We start from the raw sequence: 16,886 nt of genomic DNA, 5'->3' as shown, positions 1-16,886 counted from the left end.
GTTGCATAGCGTTCGGTCCTCAGGCATCAGCTATTTATAATCTATAATAATGACTTGGATTTAAAGATAAAGGCCAAAATCTGGCAGTTTAAGTTTAACGTGGCTAAGTGTGAGAGTATCCATTTTGGTGGGAGGAATAGAAAGGCAATTTATTATCTAAATAGAGAGAAACTTCAGAATGCTTCAGTGCAAAGGGATTTGGGTATCCTCATGTATGTTTCACAGAAAAGTAATGAGGAAGGCAAATGGGATTTTGACATTCTTTGCTCAAGGAATAGGGTATAAAAGTAGGGAAGTGTTGCTGCAACAATGCAAGGGATTCGTGAAACTGAACCCTGGAGCTTTTCTTCCAATATGGTATCCTTTCTTGAGAAAGGATGTAGTTGTATTGGGGGTAATTCAGAAGTGGTTCACGGGATTGATTCCAGGTTTTATCTTGTGAAGAGATTGAGCAGTTTAGGCCTTTACTTTCTGGAGTTTATAAGAATGAACATAGAACTTTTCAGTGCAGTACAGGCCCTTTGGCCTTCGATGTTGCGCCGACCTGTGGAACCAACCTGAAGCCCATCTATCCGACACTGTTCCATTTTCATCCATATGTTCGGGGTGGTACGGTGGCTCAGTGGTTAACACTGCTGCCTCACGGCACCAAGGTCCCAGGTTCAATTCCAGCCTTGGGCAACTGTCTGTGTGGAGTTTGCACATTCTCCCTGTGTCTGCGTGGGTTTCCTCCCACAGCCCAAAGATGTGCAGGTCAGGTGAATTGGCCATGCTAAATTGCTAGTAGTGTTAGGTGCATCAGTCAGAGGGAAATGGGTCTCGGTGGGTTACTCTTCGGAAGGTCGGTGTGGACTGGTTGGGCCGAAGGGCCTGTTTCCACACTGTAGGGTATCTAGGTTTATCCATTGATCATTTAAATGCCCTTAAACTTGGCGAGTCTACTACTGTTGCAAGCAGTGTATTCCACACCCCTACTACTCTGAGTAAAGAAACTATCTCTGACATCTATCCTGTGTCTATTTAAAGCTATGTCCCCTCGTGCTAGCCATCACTATATGAGGGAAAAGGCTCTCACTGTCCACCCTATCTAACCCTCTGATTATCTTATCTGTCTCAATTAAGTCACCTCTCAACCTTCTTCTCAGCCTCAGCCTCAGCCTCAAGTTGCTCAGTCTTTCCTCATAAGACCTTCTCTCCATACCAGACAACATCCTAGCAAATCTCCTCTGAACGCTTTCCAAAGCTTCGACATGCTTCCTATAATGCAGTAACCAGAACTGTACGCAATATTCCAAGTGCGGCCACACCAGAGTTTTGTACAGCTGCAGCATGTCCTCGTGGCTCCAAACGCAATTCCTCTACTATTAAAAGCTAACACTATATGCCTTCTTAACAACCCTATCAACCTAGGGATCAACTCTCAGGGATCTGTGTACATGGACACCGAGATCTCTCTGCTCATCCACACTACCAAGACTCTTTCCATTAGCCCAGTACTTTTTATTCCTGTTGCTTCTTCCAAAGTGAATCGTCTCATATTTTTGTGCATTAAACTCCATTTGACACCTCTCAGCCCAGTTCTGCAGCTTATCTACGTCTCTCTATAACCTGCAATATCCTTCAGCACTACCCACAACTTGACCAACCTTAGTGTCATCTGCAAATTTACTAACCCATCCTTCTATGCCCTCATCTAGGTCATTTATAAAAATGACAAACAGCAGCAACCCTAAAATAATCCTTGTGGTACACCACTGGTAACTGAGCTCCCAGGATGAACATTTTCCATGAACCACCACCCTCTTTCTTCTTACAGCTAGCCAACTTCTGATTCAAATCGCTAAATCACCCTCAATCCCATGCCTCCATATTTTGTACAATAGCCTACCATGGAGAACCTTATCAAACGCCTTACTGAAATCCGTGTACACCACATCAATGGCTTTACCCTCAATAAGAACTCTAAGGTTGTGAGGCACAACCTACCCTTCTCAAAACCATGTTGACTATCCCTAATTAGCATATTCCTCTCTAAATTATTATAAATCCTATCTCTCATAACCTTTTCTGACAAACCTTCACCCACAAACGAAGTAAGACTCACTGGTCTATAATTACCAGGGTTATCTCTACTTTCCTTCTTGAACAAGGGGGCAACATTTGCTATCTTCCAGTCTTTTAGCACTATTCCTGTAATGACAAGAGATCTAATTGAGCTATATAAGATGCTAACGGAGAAAGGAAAGAATGTTTCCTCACGGGGCAATTCAGAATAAGAAGTCATGGTTTTAGAATAAATGAGTAGCAGATTTAAAACAGATGTGAAATGGTTAGCAAGAGCAGGCAGGAAAATGGAGTTGAGGCCGAGATGAGATCAGCCATGATCGTCACCATCACCATGGATAATTCTATTGCTCTGCTGTTGGTCAAAACTCCTAACCCTGAGCATTGGATTGTTAGCTGGAAGCCTGAGATGGCACATAAAGAGGCAAGGATAGCCACCCCTTATATTTCAACAGACCTTACATGTTATAGATGACTGAATAATTATGACCAGAGCCCCTCCTACCTAACAAAATTAGTTGAGGATTTTTAGGAGGTGACCAAGTGTGGAGTTGACGGTGGTGCAGTTGATGTCATTTATATCGATTTCATAAAGAACTTCACAAGATCCCAAGTCAATGGCTGATTAAGAAAGTAAAAGCACAAGATTCGATGGTACCTTGGCAAGTTGGATCTAAAATTGGCTTAGCAGCGACAGAGTTGTGATAGTAGACTATTGGTGTGACCTGAGGCTAGTGTCCAGAGGCATACCACATGGATCAGTGCTGTGTCCCTATTGTTTGTGAAATAAATAAATAATTTAGCTTAAATTAGGTGGTGGGTGGGAGTTGAAAAGACATCTGTTAAGTTTGCAGGTGATGAAGTTGTTTGGTGCGTGTGTCCCAGAAATGTTTGCTGAAACACTGCTGGTTGGCAATCTATGTTGTTCCCTGAAACGCTCTGCAAGTTGGCATCCCAGAGATGTTCCCTGAAACGCTCCCTCCTGGCAGAGATTTTCCTGCACATCCATCTACTGTGTCCATGGTTCTCGATGTGGTCTCCTCTACATCAGGGAGACATAACAGCAACTTGTGGAGCAGTTCAGGGAACATCTCTTGGACATGCACCGAACAACCCCATCACCCTGTGGCTGACCACCTCAAGTCCCCCTCCCACTCCCCTAAGAACATGCAAGTCCTGGGCTACCTCCAGAGCCAAATCCAAGCCACCCAACAACTGGAAGAAGAACACCTCATCTTCTGACTTGGGACCCTTCAACCACACGGCTTCAACATTGACTTCAATAGTTTCCAAATTTCCCCTCCCCTCCCACTTTATCCCAGATCCCAACTTGGCACCATCCTCTTGAACTGTCCTACCTGTCCGTCTTTCTTCTCACCCATCCACTCCACCTTCCCCACTGACCTGTCACTATTACCTCCTCACCTGCATCCATCTATCGCATTCCCAGCTACCTTCACCCCCAGCCCCTCTCAATTCCTGACGAAGAGCCTATGTCCGAATGTCGACTTTCCCTGCTCCTTGATGCTGCCTGACCTTCTGTGCTTTTCCAGAGCCACACCTTTCGACTCTGACTACAACACAGCGCAGATTTCTCTCAACTAAAGCCGTATACTGTGGATGAAGCTAAGCAATCCCACAACTAAATGACCTGAGCAAAGCACTACAATCCAGTCATGAATCATGATAGAGAACAATGTGAGGAGGCTGTAACCCACAGTGATGACGGAACTCAGCATGCCTCTGCCAAATGCCAGGCTGAAATATTTACTATCACCATCAATCATAAGTGCCATCTCGGTGGCCTTCTGACATCTTATCAGGTGCCAGTCATCTGCCAATTCAGTCTGCTCCACAAGTGGAACAGCTGAGATCACTGAATATATCCAAGATCCTGACAAAATTCTGGCTGCATATTTTGAGCTCTAGAACTAGCTTTGTCCCAAGCCAAGCTGTTCCAGGGCAGCTGCAACAATAGAAAATTGGTCAGTATAGTCTCAATCATCAGCAAAATGATTTAGAGTGTTCACAGTGCTGTCAAGGAATGCTAGTCACCAGTAACCTGCTCAATAATGCTCAGTTTGGGTTCTGCCAGGACTGTTGAGTACAGCCTTCATCCAAAAAAGGATGAAGGCTGAATTCCGGAGTTGAGGGAGATGATTCCCCTAATGTACAGAGTGTGATATTAAGGAGACCAAATAGAATTGATATCATGACTTGAAGTGGGAGCAATCCTTAGATTACTAGCTTTCAGTCTGTGTAATCTTAATTTCCATCTCCCCATGGTGCTTCTCATAATCCTCAATTAATTTTAGGCTTATAATTGTCAAAAATAACAACTTTTTGTTCATTCTCAATTTATTCATAAAACTTTTCATTCTATCCCCTTTTAACCTCATGGAGTATATTTATCTGTGCTTCGATTGTCTTGTTTTAAGATTTCTTGCTCCTGATCCATCTACCTGTTTTCTAACATCTATCCATTTTATTTAGTTGGGGGTCCTTTCTTAACCCTGTAATTCCTAGGATTATCCCTATTCCCTTTCTTGAACAAAAGAATAATATTTGCCACCCTCCAATCATCTGGTACTACTCCAATGGGCAGTGAAGACACAAAGATCATTGCCAAAGGTGCAGTAGTCTCTTCCCTTGCTTCCCGTAGTAACCTTGGTATAACCCGCAGAGGACTTACCTATCCTCGTGTGTTTCAAAATTTCTAGCACGTTCTCCTTCTGAATATCAACCTATTCGAGCATATCAGCCTGTTTCATGGTATTCTCACAAACGACAAGGTCCCTCTCACTAGTGAATACTGAAGTAAAGTATTCATTAAGGATCTCCCCTACCACTTCCGACTCCAGGCAGAATTTCCCTCCGTATCCCTGTTCGGACTTACCCTCATTCTGGCCATCCTCTTGTTCCTTCCATAAGTGTAAAACGCCTTGGGCTTTTCCATAATTCTACCCACCAAGGCTTTTTCATGCCCCCTTCTAGTTCTTCTAAATCCATTCTTCGGTTTCTTTCTGGCTACCTTGTAACCCTCTAAATCCCTGTCTGATCCTTGCTTTCTCAACCTTAAGTAAGTTTCTTTCTTCCTCTTGACTATATTTTCCACATCTCTTGTCATTCAAAGTTCCTTGATCCTACCATCTCTTCCTTGCCTGAGTAGGACAAAACTATTCAGAACTCTCACCAAGTCCTCCTTAAACAACCTCCACATTTCTGTCATGCATTTCTCTGAGAGTATCTGATCCCAATTTATATTCCCCAGTTTCTGCTTGATAGCATTATAATTCCTTCTCCCCCAATTAAATACTTTTCCATACTGTCTGCTCCAATCCCTCTCCATGACTGTAGTCAAGGCCAAGGAGTTATGATCACTATCACTGAAATACTCTCTCACCAAGTGATCTGACACCTGACCTGGTTCGTTACCAAGCAACAGATCCAATATGGCCTCCCCTCTAGTCAACCTATCTACGTATTGAGTCAGGAATCTTTCCTGGACACACCTAACAAAATCTGCTCCATCCAATCTATTTGCAATAGGGAGGTTCCAATCAATATTAGTGAAGTTGAAGTCCCCATGACAGCAACTCTGTTGATTCTGCACCTTTCCAAAATCTGCCTCTGTTGCAGTGCAGGTTGGGAGGGGAGTTACAGGAACTCCCAGTAAAATGACTCATTTCCTATTTCTCACTTCCACCCATGATTCATGGACAAACTCTCCTCAATGACATCCCTTTCTTCAGCTGTTATACTATCTCTGATTAGCAATGCTACTCTTTTGACCTGGCGCTACTTTTACCTTTATCATTTTTTAAAATTTTACAGGGAATCCAACAATTGTACAATTATTTCCCAATTTTTCTTTGCTCCCTGCTTCATTTTATACGTCCCTGAATTAAAATGAGCAATTCAGTTTTGGCCTGTTGAAGATGCTTTATTTTCACAACGTTGCCATTGATGGTCAGCTGTAAAGGCTCTAAATTCCTGGTTCCTCTCCATCTCTCTGTCTGTTTTTTTCTTCCTTTAAAATAGTTCTTACCTCTGACCAAGTATTTAGCCACCTGCTGTAATATTTCCAAAATGACCAAGTGTCTAATTTTGCTTCAAAATTTAGGACAGTCATTAGATATAAGCTAAGTTGTTGGGCTAAAAACATACTGATTTCGGAAGTAGTTTTTGTATTTAATTGAATCTAATTAGTGAAGTAATTTCCTGCCACTATAATGGAAAACAGCATATATAATTTTCATAATTAGTTTGTGTTTATTTCTGGAGGAATCAAACAAAATATTGTTTGAAATTTCAAAGAAATCCTGCTTGAACTGCCTTTATCTTGTCTACATGCTATTGTTGTTTTTATTGAGGTCGTACTGAATTAGAACAGATACCCAGAAAATATATTCCATGTCGTCTGCAATTGTGACAGCATTGAAAAATAAATTATTAGTTGTTGAATTATTTATTTTGTTGTAAATTAGTTATTGCAACAAAGTTGATTGCATCAAGCTTTGACCAGCTTTTCGCACAAAAAAATTGAACCAACTTTACAGATAACATAATTTTCCACCAGTAAAACAAACCAAATAGTAGTTGAAAATGAAATAAAAATTAGGAATTATAGGTTGTGATGAAGTACAATAACATAGCATTGTGTCAGAATGTTGTTATATTTCATAATTTCTTTTTCTGCATATTTTTATATAATATTTCTACTCTCCGGTTTCAAGAAACTGTGGCTGATTTGTCTTTCTGCCCTTCCTGTTCAGATATAGTCCATGAGAATTTGAAAATAGGTTCAGATGGTGAGAGTGACCAAGCTTCTGGAACGTCATCTGATGAGGTACAGTCACCTACCCGTGTTCGTATGAGGAACCACTTACACAGGAGAATCTCTGTGGAGGTAGGTTTTGTATAATAATTTACGAAATGCAGTTGTCTTAAATTTACCATTTGATTGTGTGATCAGTTACATGGTGAAGTTGCATTTGCTCAACTCTACATTAGGAAACTAGACAGTTGTGTGTGGATTTAAGGAGAATAGGCCTTCAATATGCAATAATATCAGAAGTAGAATATCTATACAAGTGTAAATCTTTTATTTCATGCACATCATTAATATCTTAACTTTCAGTTATGCGTGATCTTAAACTGCAGTTTTGCTCGTGCTGCAACTGATTTAATAAAAGGAAAATACAATTAACAAATAATCAGTTTATTGAGCTACCAATTAAATGCATTCAAAGTTGAGAAAAATATCTAAAGCAGCAAAATGAATAAGTGGAATTATCATGGAGAAATCACTCTCTTCATTTGGAAGCTACCATTTACAAATTAATAGTTAGTACAAAGCTCACCAAGAAAATCTGTAATATTTATGGCACAGATTTTAGATACTATTTTCCTTTCTTGTCCAAGTAACTACGGAGCTAAAAATTGAATTCAACGAACATACAAGGTCCTGAGGGGTCTTGACAGAATGGATGCAGAAAGGATGTTTCCAGTTGTGGGAGCATCTTCAACTGGAGTAATGGTTTAAAAATGAAGGGTTGCCTCTTTAAGACTGAGGTAAGAATTGTTTCATCAAATCTTTGGAACTCTGTTCCTCAGAAGGTGGTGGAAACAGGTCTGTGAGTATTTTTAAGGTAGCAATAAATAGATCCCTGATAAACAGGGCGTGAAAGGTTATCAGGAGTAGGTAGATATGTGGAATACTCTGATCTTATTGAATGGCTAAGCAAAGTTACACAACTTTAGGGAAAGGGCACTGAATTCTATGCTCAAGTCTTAGTGTAGTGCAAGAAATTGCTTTGAAAATAGCTTCTACATACAGATCCTGGAATTTTCATTTGGACCATGGGATTTTTCACATTGCAAACATGCAGTAAAAGTATGTATTGTCACAATCAATTAGAAAAGTCATCTGAGAATAGACAGAGTTGAAAAATAGAAAATCAAAAATTAAATATCTCACTTTTAACAATATGCTACACGTTTTAGTAGTTACGTAGAAATTTTGAGGCAAAGTTGTTTGACCTTATTTTAGTTTGTATAGCTGAGTAGATCGGAGTACACTTGCCATCTTGCTCAGGGTCAGTTGGCCAGGATTACTTCAAATCACTAATTATTCAGGTGCTGATCATCAAAAAGAATCATAGAGATATGCAGCCCAGAAACAGATCCTTCGGTTCAACTCGTCCATGCCAATCAGACATCCTAAATTAATCTAGTCCCATTTGCCTATACTTGGTCCACATCTCTCGAAACACTTCCTATTCATATATCCATCCAGATGCTCTTTAAATGTTGTAATTGTACCAGCCTCCACCACTGGCAGATCATTTCATACACGCACCACCCTCTGTGTGAAAAAGTTTCCCCTTAGATTCCCTTTTAAATTTATCCCCTTCACCCGAAATTTATGCCCTCTAGTTTGGGACACTCCCACCCCAGCAAAAAGATCTTGTCCATCTCCCCTATCCATATCCCTCATGATTTTATAAACCTCTATAAGGTCACACCTCAGCCTCCAATACTCCAGGGAAACTGCCCTAGGCTACAGCTCAAACTCTCCAACCGTGGCAACATCCTTGTAAATCTTTTCTGAACCCTTTCAAGTTTCACAAAATCCTTCTGATCAGGGGGAGACCAGAATTGTACACAATATTCTAAAAATGGTCTAACCAATGTCCTATACAGCCGCAACGTGATCTCCTAACTCCTATACTTGACACTGATACCAATAAAGGAAAGCATACCAAACACCACCGTCACTACCCTATCTACCTGCGACTCCACTTTCAAGGAGTTTGAACCTGCACACCAAAGTCTCTTTGTTCAGCAACACTCCCATTTGCCTTACCATTAAGTGTATAAGACCTGCCCTGTTTTGCCTTTCCAAAATGCAGCACCTCACATTTATCTAAACTAAACTCCATCTGCGACTCCTCGGCCTATTGGCCCATTTGTTCAAGATGCCATTGTACTCCAAGGTAACCTCCTTCACTGTCCATTACACCTCCAATTTTGGTGTCATCTACAAACTTGCAACTACTACCTCCTATGATCACATCCAAATCATTTATATAAATGACAAAAAGCAGTGAAACAAGCACCAATCTTTGTGGCACACCACTGGTCACAGGCCTCCAGTCTGAAAAGCAACCCTCCACCACCAACCTCTGTCTTCTACCTTCAAGCCAGTTCTGTATTCCATGTGATCTAACCTGACTAACTGGTCTACCATAATGAACCTTGTCCCCCACGCCTTACTGAAGTCCATATCGATCATGCCCACAGATTTGCTGCCATCAATTTATTTTGTTACTTCAGAAAACTCAATCAAGTTCGTGAGACACAATTTCCCAAGCAGAACGCCATGTTGACTGTCCCAAATTAGTCCTTGCCTTTCCAAGTACATGTAAATCCTGTACCTCAAAATTCCCTCCAACAATTTGTCCACTACTGATGTCAGGCTCAGCGGTCATAGTATCCTGACATTTCCTTATCACCTTTCTTAAGTAGTGGCACCACGTTAGTCAACATCCACTCTTCTGGCACCTCACCTGTGACTATTGATGATCTAAATATCTCAACAAGGAGCCCAGCAATCATTTTGCTAGCTTTCCACAGGGCTCGAGGGTACAGCTGATCAGGGGTGATTTATCCACTTTTATGCTTTTTTTCAGCGATCAAGCACCTCCGTCTCTGTGATGTGGACATTTTTCAAGCTGTCACCATCTACTTCTCCACATTCTGTGTATCTTCCATGTCCTTGTCCACAGTAAACACTGATGCAATATACTCGTTTTGTATCTCCCCCAACTCCTACGGTTCCACACATAGGCTTGTGGGACCCTATTCTCTCCCTAGTTACTCTTTTATCCTTATGTGTTTATAAAATCACTTTGAATTCCCCTTAACCCTATTGCCAAAGCTATCTCGTGTCCCCTTTTTGCCCTCTTGATTTCCTTCTTAAGTTTCCTCCTACTGCCTTTATACTCCTGTCAGGATTCACTCCATCTCTGCTGTCTATACCTGACATCTGCTTCCTTCTTTTTCTTGATCAGAACGTCAATTTCTCTAGTCATCCGGCATTCCCTGCACCGACCAACCTTGCAGTCTCTGAATATGCTGACTCTGGACTCTCATCATTTTTGAAGGCTTCCCATTTTCCAGCTGCCCCTTTACCTGCAAACATGTGGCCCCAATGAACTTTTGAAAGTTCTTGCCTAATACTGTCAAAATTGGCCTTCCTCCAATTCGAACTTTAGCCTTTGATCCAGTCTAACCTTTTCCATCATTATTTAAAAACTAATAGAATTCTGGTCGCTGGCCCCAAAGTGCTCCCCCACTGACACCTCAATCACCTGCCATGTCTTATTTCCCAAGAGTAGGTCAAGTATTGCATCTAGGTAAAAACAATGACTGCAGATGCTGGAAACCAGCTTCTGGATGAGTGGCGCTGGAAAAGCACAGCAGTTCAGGCAGCATCCGAGGAGCAGGAAAATTGATGTTTCAGGCAAAAGCCCTTCATCAGGAATACAGACCTTCTCATCCACATACCAAATCAGAAAGTTTTCTTGTACACGCTTAACAAATTTCTCTCCATCTAAACTCTCAAAAACTGTGGCAGTCATCGTCTATGTTTGGAAAGTTAAAATCCCCTATTATAACCATCCTTATTATTCTTGCAGAAAATTCAGATCTTACAAATTTGTTTCTCAATTTACCTCAGACTATTGGGGGTCTGCAGTACAATCCCAATAAGGTGGTCATCCTTTTCTTATTTCTCCGTTGACCACCATGCCGGCTGAAAGACCACCATATCGGGTGTAAAAAAATTCAGCATATGATTGAACATAGAGCTTTATAGCACTTTCGGCCCTTGATGTTACACTGACCTGTAAAACCAATCTGATGCCCACCTAACCTACACTATTTCATATGTCTATCCAGTGACCATTTAAATGCCCTTAAAGCTGATGAGTCTACTACTGTTGCAGGCAATGCGGTTCACGCCCCTACTACTCTGAGTAAAGAAACTACCTCTGACATCTGACCTATATCTATCACCCCGCAACTTAAAGCTATGCCCCCTCATGCTCGCCATCACCATCTGAGGAAAAGAGCTCTCACTGTCCACCCTATCTAACCTTCTGATTATCTTATCTTGGTTTCTTTAGCAATTGGCACTGATAGAAAAAAAATGAATGTCTGTGTTCAATTGTCTGCAAGTCATTATCCTTATTAATAATTTTCTACTTTAACCATTTGTTCATATTTGAATTAATTGAGGTCGCACAGTGGCTCAGTGGTTAGCACTGCTGTCTTACAGCACCAGGGTCCTAGGTTCGATTCCAGCCTCTGGTAACTGCCTGTGTGGAGTTTGCACATCCTCCCTGTGTCTGCATGGGTTTCCTCCGGGTGCACCGGTTTTCTCCCACAGTCCAAAGATGTGCAGGTCAGGTGTATTGGCCATGCTAAATTGTCCATAGTGTTAGGTGCATTAATCAGAGGGAAATGGGTCTGGGTGGGTTACTCTTTGGAGGGTCGGTGTTGACTGGTTGGGCCGAAGGGCCTGTTTCCACACTGTAGGGAATCTAATCTAAAAGCTGTGGAATTGCACATGCTAACAGTTCAGAAGAAGAGTCTTTGCTGCCCTCTTGTGGTTAAGTTTAATTTAAACTGCAGGACTGAGTTATTTGTCATGGTTGTTCCTTCCGTGAAACAGATCATGTAGGAGATGGAGTTAGTTATCAGAATAAAAGATGGTTACAAATGATAGAAGCCATGGCCTACTTGAATTCATCCATCCATCAGCTTCCCTCTCCCCATTTATAGAATCCTCTGAAATTTTTAAATGAGTTCAGGGCCCTCATTTTGGCAACTCTATCTGGTACTTACCAGTAACCTGTCACTGAAGCTAAATTTGGCTTCCACTAAGACCATTTGACTCTTGACCTTAATGCCCCTTCAGAGCAAACATTTGATGAGAGAGCTGAATACTAGAGATGATGGGAACGATTGCCTTGATGTAAAGGCTACATTTGGCTTGGTGCATGCCATCAAAGTGCTCCAGTAAAATTGAAGTCAGTGGGAATTGGAAAGTCTCTCCCATAGTTAGTCATGTGTGGCCATTGGCAGCCAATAATTTCAACCCCAGGACATTACTGCAGGATTTCCTTAGGACCATGTTCAAGGCCTAATTATCGTCACCTGCTTCATCATCACTTCATCACCATAAACGCAAAACTCAGGACTTTCTATTTATTATGTTCAAAGCACCTTCAATACTGAAATAATTCATGCCTCCTTAAAAGTATTGAGGAAGGAGCTAAAATGACAAGCAACATTTCGTGCTGCACAAATCTCACTTAAGAGAGAATTTAACTGTCTCCTCTTAATATGCAACAGTATTGCCATTGCTGAATTCCCCAATATCAACATCCTGGAGGTCACCATTGACCAAAAAGACAGAGTGGTTAAGGTGTTTTGCAAACCTGCCTTCTTGCCTCAGATCTTTGAGTATGGGAGGTGGAATGTCATGTTGAGGTTGTACAAGTTATTAGTGAGGCCTCTTTTGGAGTACTGTGTCTAGTTCTGGTTTCCCTGTTATTGAAAAGATGTTACAAAGCTGGAGAGGGTTCAGAGAAGAATTACCAGGATGTTGCCAGGAATGGATGGTTTGAGTTATAAGGAGAGGCTGAACCTTTTACACTGAAGCAGAGAGAAGGTTAAAGGTTTTATACCTTAGAGGTTTATAAAATTGAGGGGTATAGATAAGTTAAATGGCAGATGTTTTTCCTTTGGATGAGAGATTTAAAGACTAGAGGGCATTTTTTCAAGGTGAGAGGAGAAAGATTTTAAAACAACATGAGGGGCAACGTTTTTACACAGAATGGTTTATGGGTAGAATGAACTTCCAAAGGACATGATGGATGTGGATACAGTTACAATGTTTTAAATGACACTTGGATAAGTACATGAATAAGAAATGTTTGGAGGGATGTGGGCCAAGCACGGGAATGCTTAGTTTGGGTCTATGATTGGTATGGACTTGTTGGACCCAAAGGGTCTGTTTACATGCTGTATAATTCTGACTCTAAAAGCTTAACTGGGCCAGTAATATAAATACTGTCACCAAAAAAGCAAGTCAGAGGCTAAGAAGTTGGCAGTGAGTAATTCCTGTCAAAGCCTGTCTACCACCTGCAAGCCTCAAGTCAGACACACAATGGAATCCTCTCTGCTTTCCCACATGAGTCCAGCTCCAACATGACTCAAGAAGCTTGATATCATCCAGGATATTGTAGCATTTATTTTGGCACTCTTTCCACACCCAAAATATTAGTCACACTCACATTATCACACCAGTGCACATCATGCACAAAATGCACAGCAACAATCCTCCAGGTCATAACTTTCAAACCTGTGATCTGTACCACGTAGAAGGAAGTGTGTAGGAGGTACATGGGAATACCACCACCTGCAAGTTCCCAGCCAAGCCGCACACAATCCTGACTTTGAACTATATTGCCTTTCAAAATATATTGTTACTGAGCCAAATTCCTGGAACTCAATTCCAAACAACGTAACTACACTACAAATACTGCAACCATTCAAGAAGATGGCTCACTTTACAAGGACAATTAGGAATGAACTGAAAATGTTAATCTTGCCAGTGTTGCTCATATTTTAAGAACAAGTAACTGGACAACCTATGGCAAGTAACTTCCATCTAGATTCTCCAAAGCCTGTGCACATTTGAAAATAAAAGTCAGGAACCTGACAGAGAAATCCTCACTTGTCCAGCAACTGTCGAAAACTCAACTCCATCCAGGAGAAAGCAGCACCCTTGATGGGCATCTTTTGATTTCCACTACCAATGTACACAGTAACATCATACAACATTTATAAGATGAACTACAGTTGTTCACTGACGTTTTGACAGCACTGACCAAACCTGTGACCATAGGTACATGAAAACATTGTAACCTACAAGTCTCACTCCCAATTCATACACATTCCTGCCTTGAAATTATATCACTGGACCTTTATCTCAACTCTGTCAAACTCCTGGAAATGCTGACCTGTCATTAACTGCCAAAGTTTGCAGGTGAGTTCACCAAGGAGTCAGCATGTAGCTGAGGAAGAGAGGAGGCTGAAAATAGACAGTTGGAGAAATAATTGCAAAGCAGTTCAGGTATGATAGGGTTGTGACTCTGAATTTGGAAGGCTTTTTGGAATATTAGGCCAATGATTTGTTTCTTTTTCTATTTTCAGGATGTCAATAAGAGGCTATCACTGCCTGCAGACATTAGATTGCCTGATGGATATTTGGAAAAACTGCAGATGAGTAGTCCACCTTTTGATCAGCCTATGAGTAGAAGATCCCGCAGAGCTTCTCTAGTGAGTTTTTGTTGCCAGTTATTGATTATCAGCATTCTAATATTGTGAAATTTGTTACCTTTTGACCACCATATTTCCTCTTGTTTAAATCCTGGATTTTATCTATCTACCATGATTCTAGAAAGTTTTGCAAAATAGCTCAATTTTTTTAACCCTGTAAATACACACTTTGCTATTTGCAATAATCATAAATCCTTTCATAATCCCTCAATCTGTCAAACAAAAGCCTTGCAAGATTCTAGCTTCCAACGTTTCACCTAATTTATTGGAGGAGTCAACAGGAAAATACAAACACAGTCATGGTTTGATTACTCACTGGAGTTCATTCTTGGTTACAGTGGTAATTGGTGATTGAGAATAACCCCTTCCACCTCTGTTGTAAGAAAAGGAGAACAGCCACATTCTTGGATGCAAACTATTGTCTGGTTACCCCTTTTGTTTATGTAAATGTTACATGTTTAAAAACATGATGTGCAATAAATGTCTAAACAACAGAAATGACTTGTAGTGCCAAAATAGGGTTGATTTTCCTCTTCTATTGTGAATAAAAATTGCCAGAGCTCTGTTATATTGGGGCTTTCGCCTTCATGCATATGGCTGGGAGCAGTGGTGACTAAGAATCCAAGACATCTATCCTGCCAAATTCTCACTGAGAACATTTGAATTATCTGAAAACTGAAATGCTGCTGGATTCTGGTGCATCCAAAATGTATATCACAGAATAGCCACTGCAATTGAAGAACTTTTGAGGAACAGGAGCCGTCCCTCTATTGTTTGTCCCTCTGGATAAACTTTCAGGATGAAATATCAATCAGAATATTGCAACAATGTTAAGGATCACATCAAAATGTATCATGTTTCTTATGTAAAAGTGCTGATATATATTGTACACTATCCTTGAAATTAGGCACAGATATTATCAACTGCCAAATTGGATAGTAACTAATGGTTACCAGTTGTCCTTCAGTGCATGCAAAAGCAAAAGAACTATTGTAACAGACTTGAAACATTAACTCTGTTTCTGTCTCCACAGATGCCGCCAGACCTGCTGAGTGTGTCCAGCATTATCTGTGTTTGTCCTCAGCTACATGTCTGAAAATGGACATTAGATTTCTTGACTATATTAATTTGACCTAACTGGTTCTCCATGGGTCCCTTAAAAGGTGCATATCTAACTAGTTTAATGCACAAGAGCTTAGAGCTTAGAACATAGAACAATACAGCACAGAACAGGCCCTTCGGCCCATGATGTTGTACCGAACATTTGTCCTAGCTTAAGCACCCATCCATGTACCTATCCAATTGCCGCTTAAAGGTCACCAATGATTCTGACTCTGCCGCTCCCACAGGCAGCACATTCCATGCCCCCACCACACTCTGGGTAAAGAACCTACCCCTGACATCCCCCCCTATCCCTTCCACCCTTCACCTTAAATTTATGTCCCCTTGTAACACTCTGTTGTACCCGGGGAAAAAGTTTCTGACTGTCTACTCTATCTATTCCTCTCATCATCTTATAAATCTCTATCAAGTCACCCCTCATCCTTCACCGTTCCATTGAGAAAAGGCCTAGCACTCTCAACCTATCCTCATACGACCTATTCTCCATTCCAGGCAACAACCTGGTAAATCTTCTCTGCACCCTCTCCAAAGCTTCCACATCTTTCCTAAAGTGAGGCGACCAGAACTGCACACAGTACTCCAAATGTGGTCTAACCAAGGTCCTGTACAGCTGCAACATCACTTCACGACTCTTGAATTCAATCCCTCTGCTAATGAACGCTAAAACACCATAGGCCTTCTTACAAGCTCTATCCACCTGAGTGGCAACTTTCAAAGATCTATGAACATAGACCCCAAGATCCCTCTGCTCCTCCACCTTACTAAGAACCCGACCATTAACCCTGTATTCCGCATTCTTATTTGTCCTTCCAAAGTGGAGAACCTCACACTTGACAGGGTTGAACTCCATCTGCCACTTCTCAGCCCAGCTCTGCATCATATCTAAGTCTCTTTGCAGCCGACAACAGCCCTCCTCACTATCCACAACTCCACCAATCTTTGTATCATCTGCAAATTTACTGACCCACCCGTCGACTCCCTCTTCCAAGTCATTAATAAAAATTACAAACAGCAGAGGACCTAGAACTGATCCCTGTAGAACTCCACTTGTAACTGGACTCCAGGCTGAATATTTACCATCTACCACCACTCTCTGACTTCAACCGGTTAGCCAGTTTTCTATCCAATTGGCCACATTTCCCTCTATCCCATGCCTCCTGACTTTCCGCATAAGCCTACCATGGGGAACCTTATCAAATACCTTACTAAAATCCATGTACACTACAGCAACTGCTCTACCCTCATCCACATGCTTGGTCACCTCCTCAAAGAATTCAATAAGACTT

At 41.3% G+C, this 16,886-nt stretch overlaps 1 protein-coding gene across 5 annotated transcripts in view; it reads left to right on the top strand.

Moving 5' to 3' along the window:
- cdk17 (cyclin dependent kinase 17) overlaps nucleotides 1–16,886 on the top strand; it is a 224,285-nt gene that overhangs the window by 122,785 nt on the left and 84,614 nt on the right. For all 5 annotated transcript variants that reach the window (XM_072562405.1, XM_072562402.1, XM_072562406.1 and 2 more), the window contains 2 exons: nucleotides 6,840–6,973; nucleotides 14,353–14,478. In XM_072562405.1, coding sequence (XP_072418506.1) covers nucleotides 6,840–6,973; nucleotides 14,353–14,478 — 260 coding nt within the window. The remainder of the gene's footprint in view (nucleotides 1–6,839; nucleotides 6,974–14,352; nucleotides 14,479–16,886) is intronic.

This window comes from Chiloscyllium punctatum, chromosome 44 (genome assembly GCF_047496795.1).
Source record: "Chiloscyllium punctatum isolate Juve2018m chromosome 44, sChiPun1.3, whole genome shotgun sequence".
Lineage (NCBI taxonomy): Eukaryota > Metazoa > Chordata > Chondrichthyes > Orectolobiformes > Hemiscylliidae > Chiloscyllium > Chiloscyllium punctatum.
This window is presented reverse-complemented; position numbering and strand designations above follow the sequence as displayed.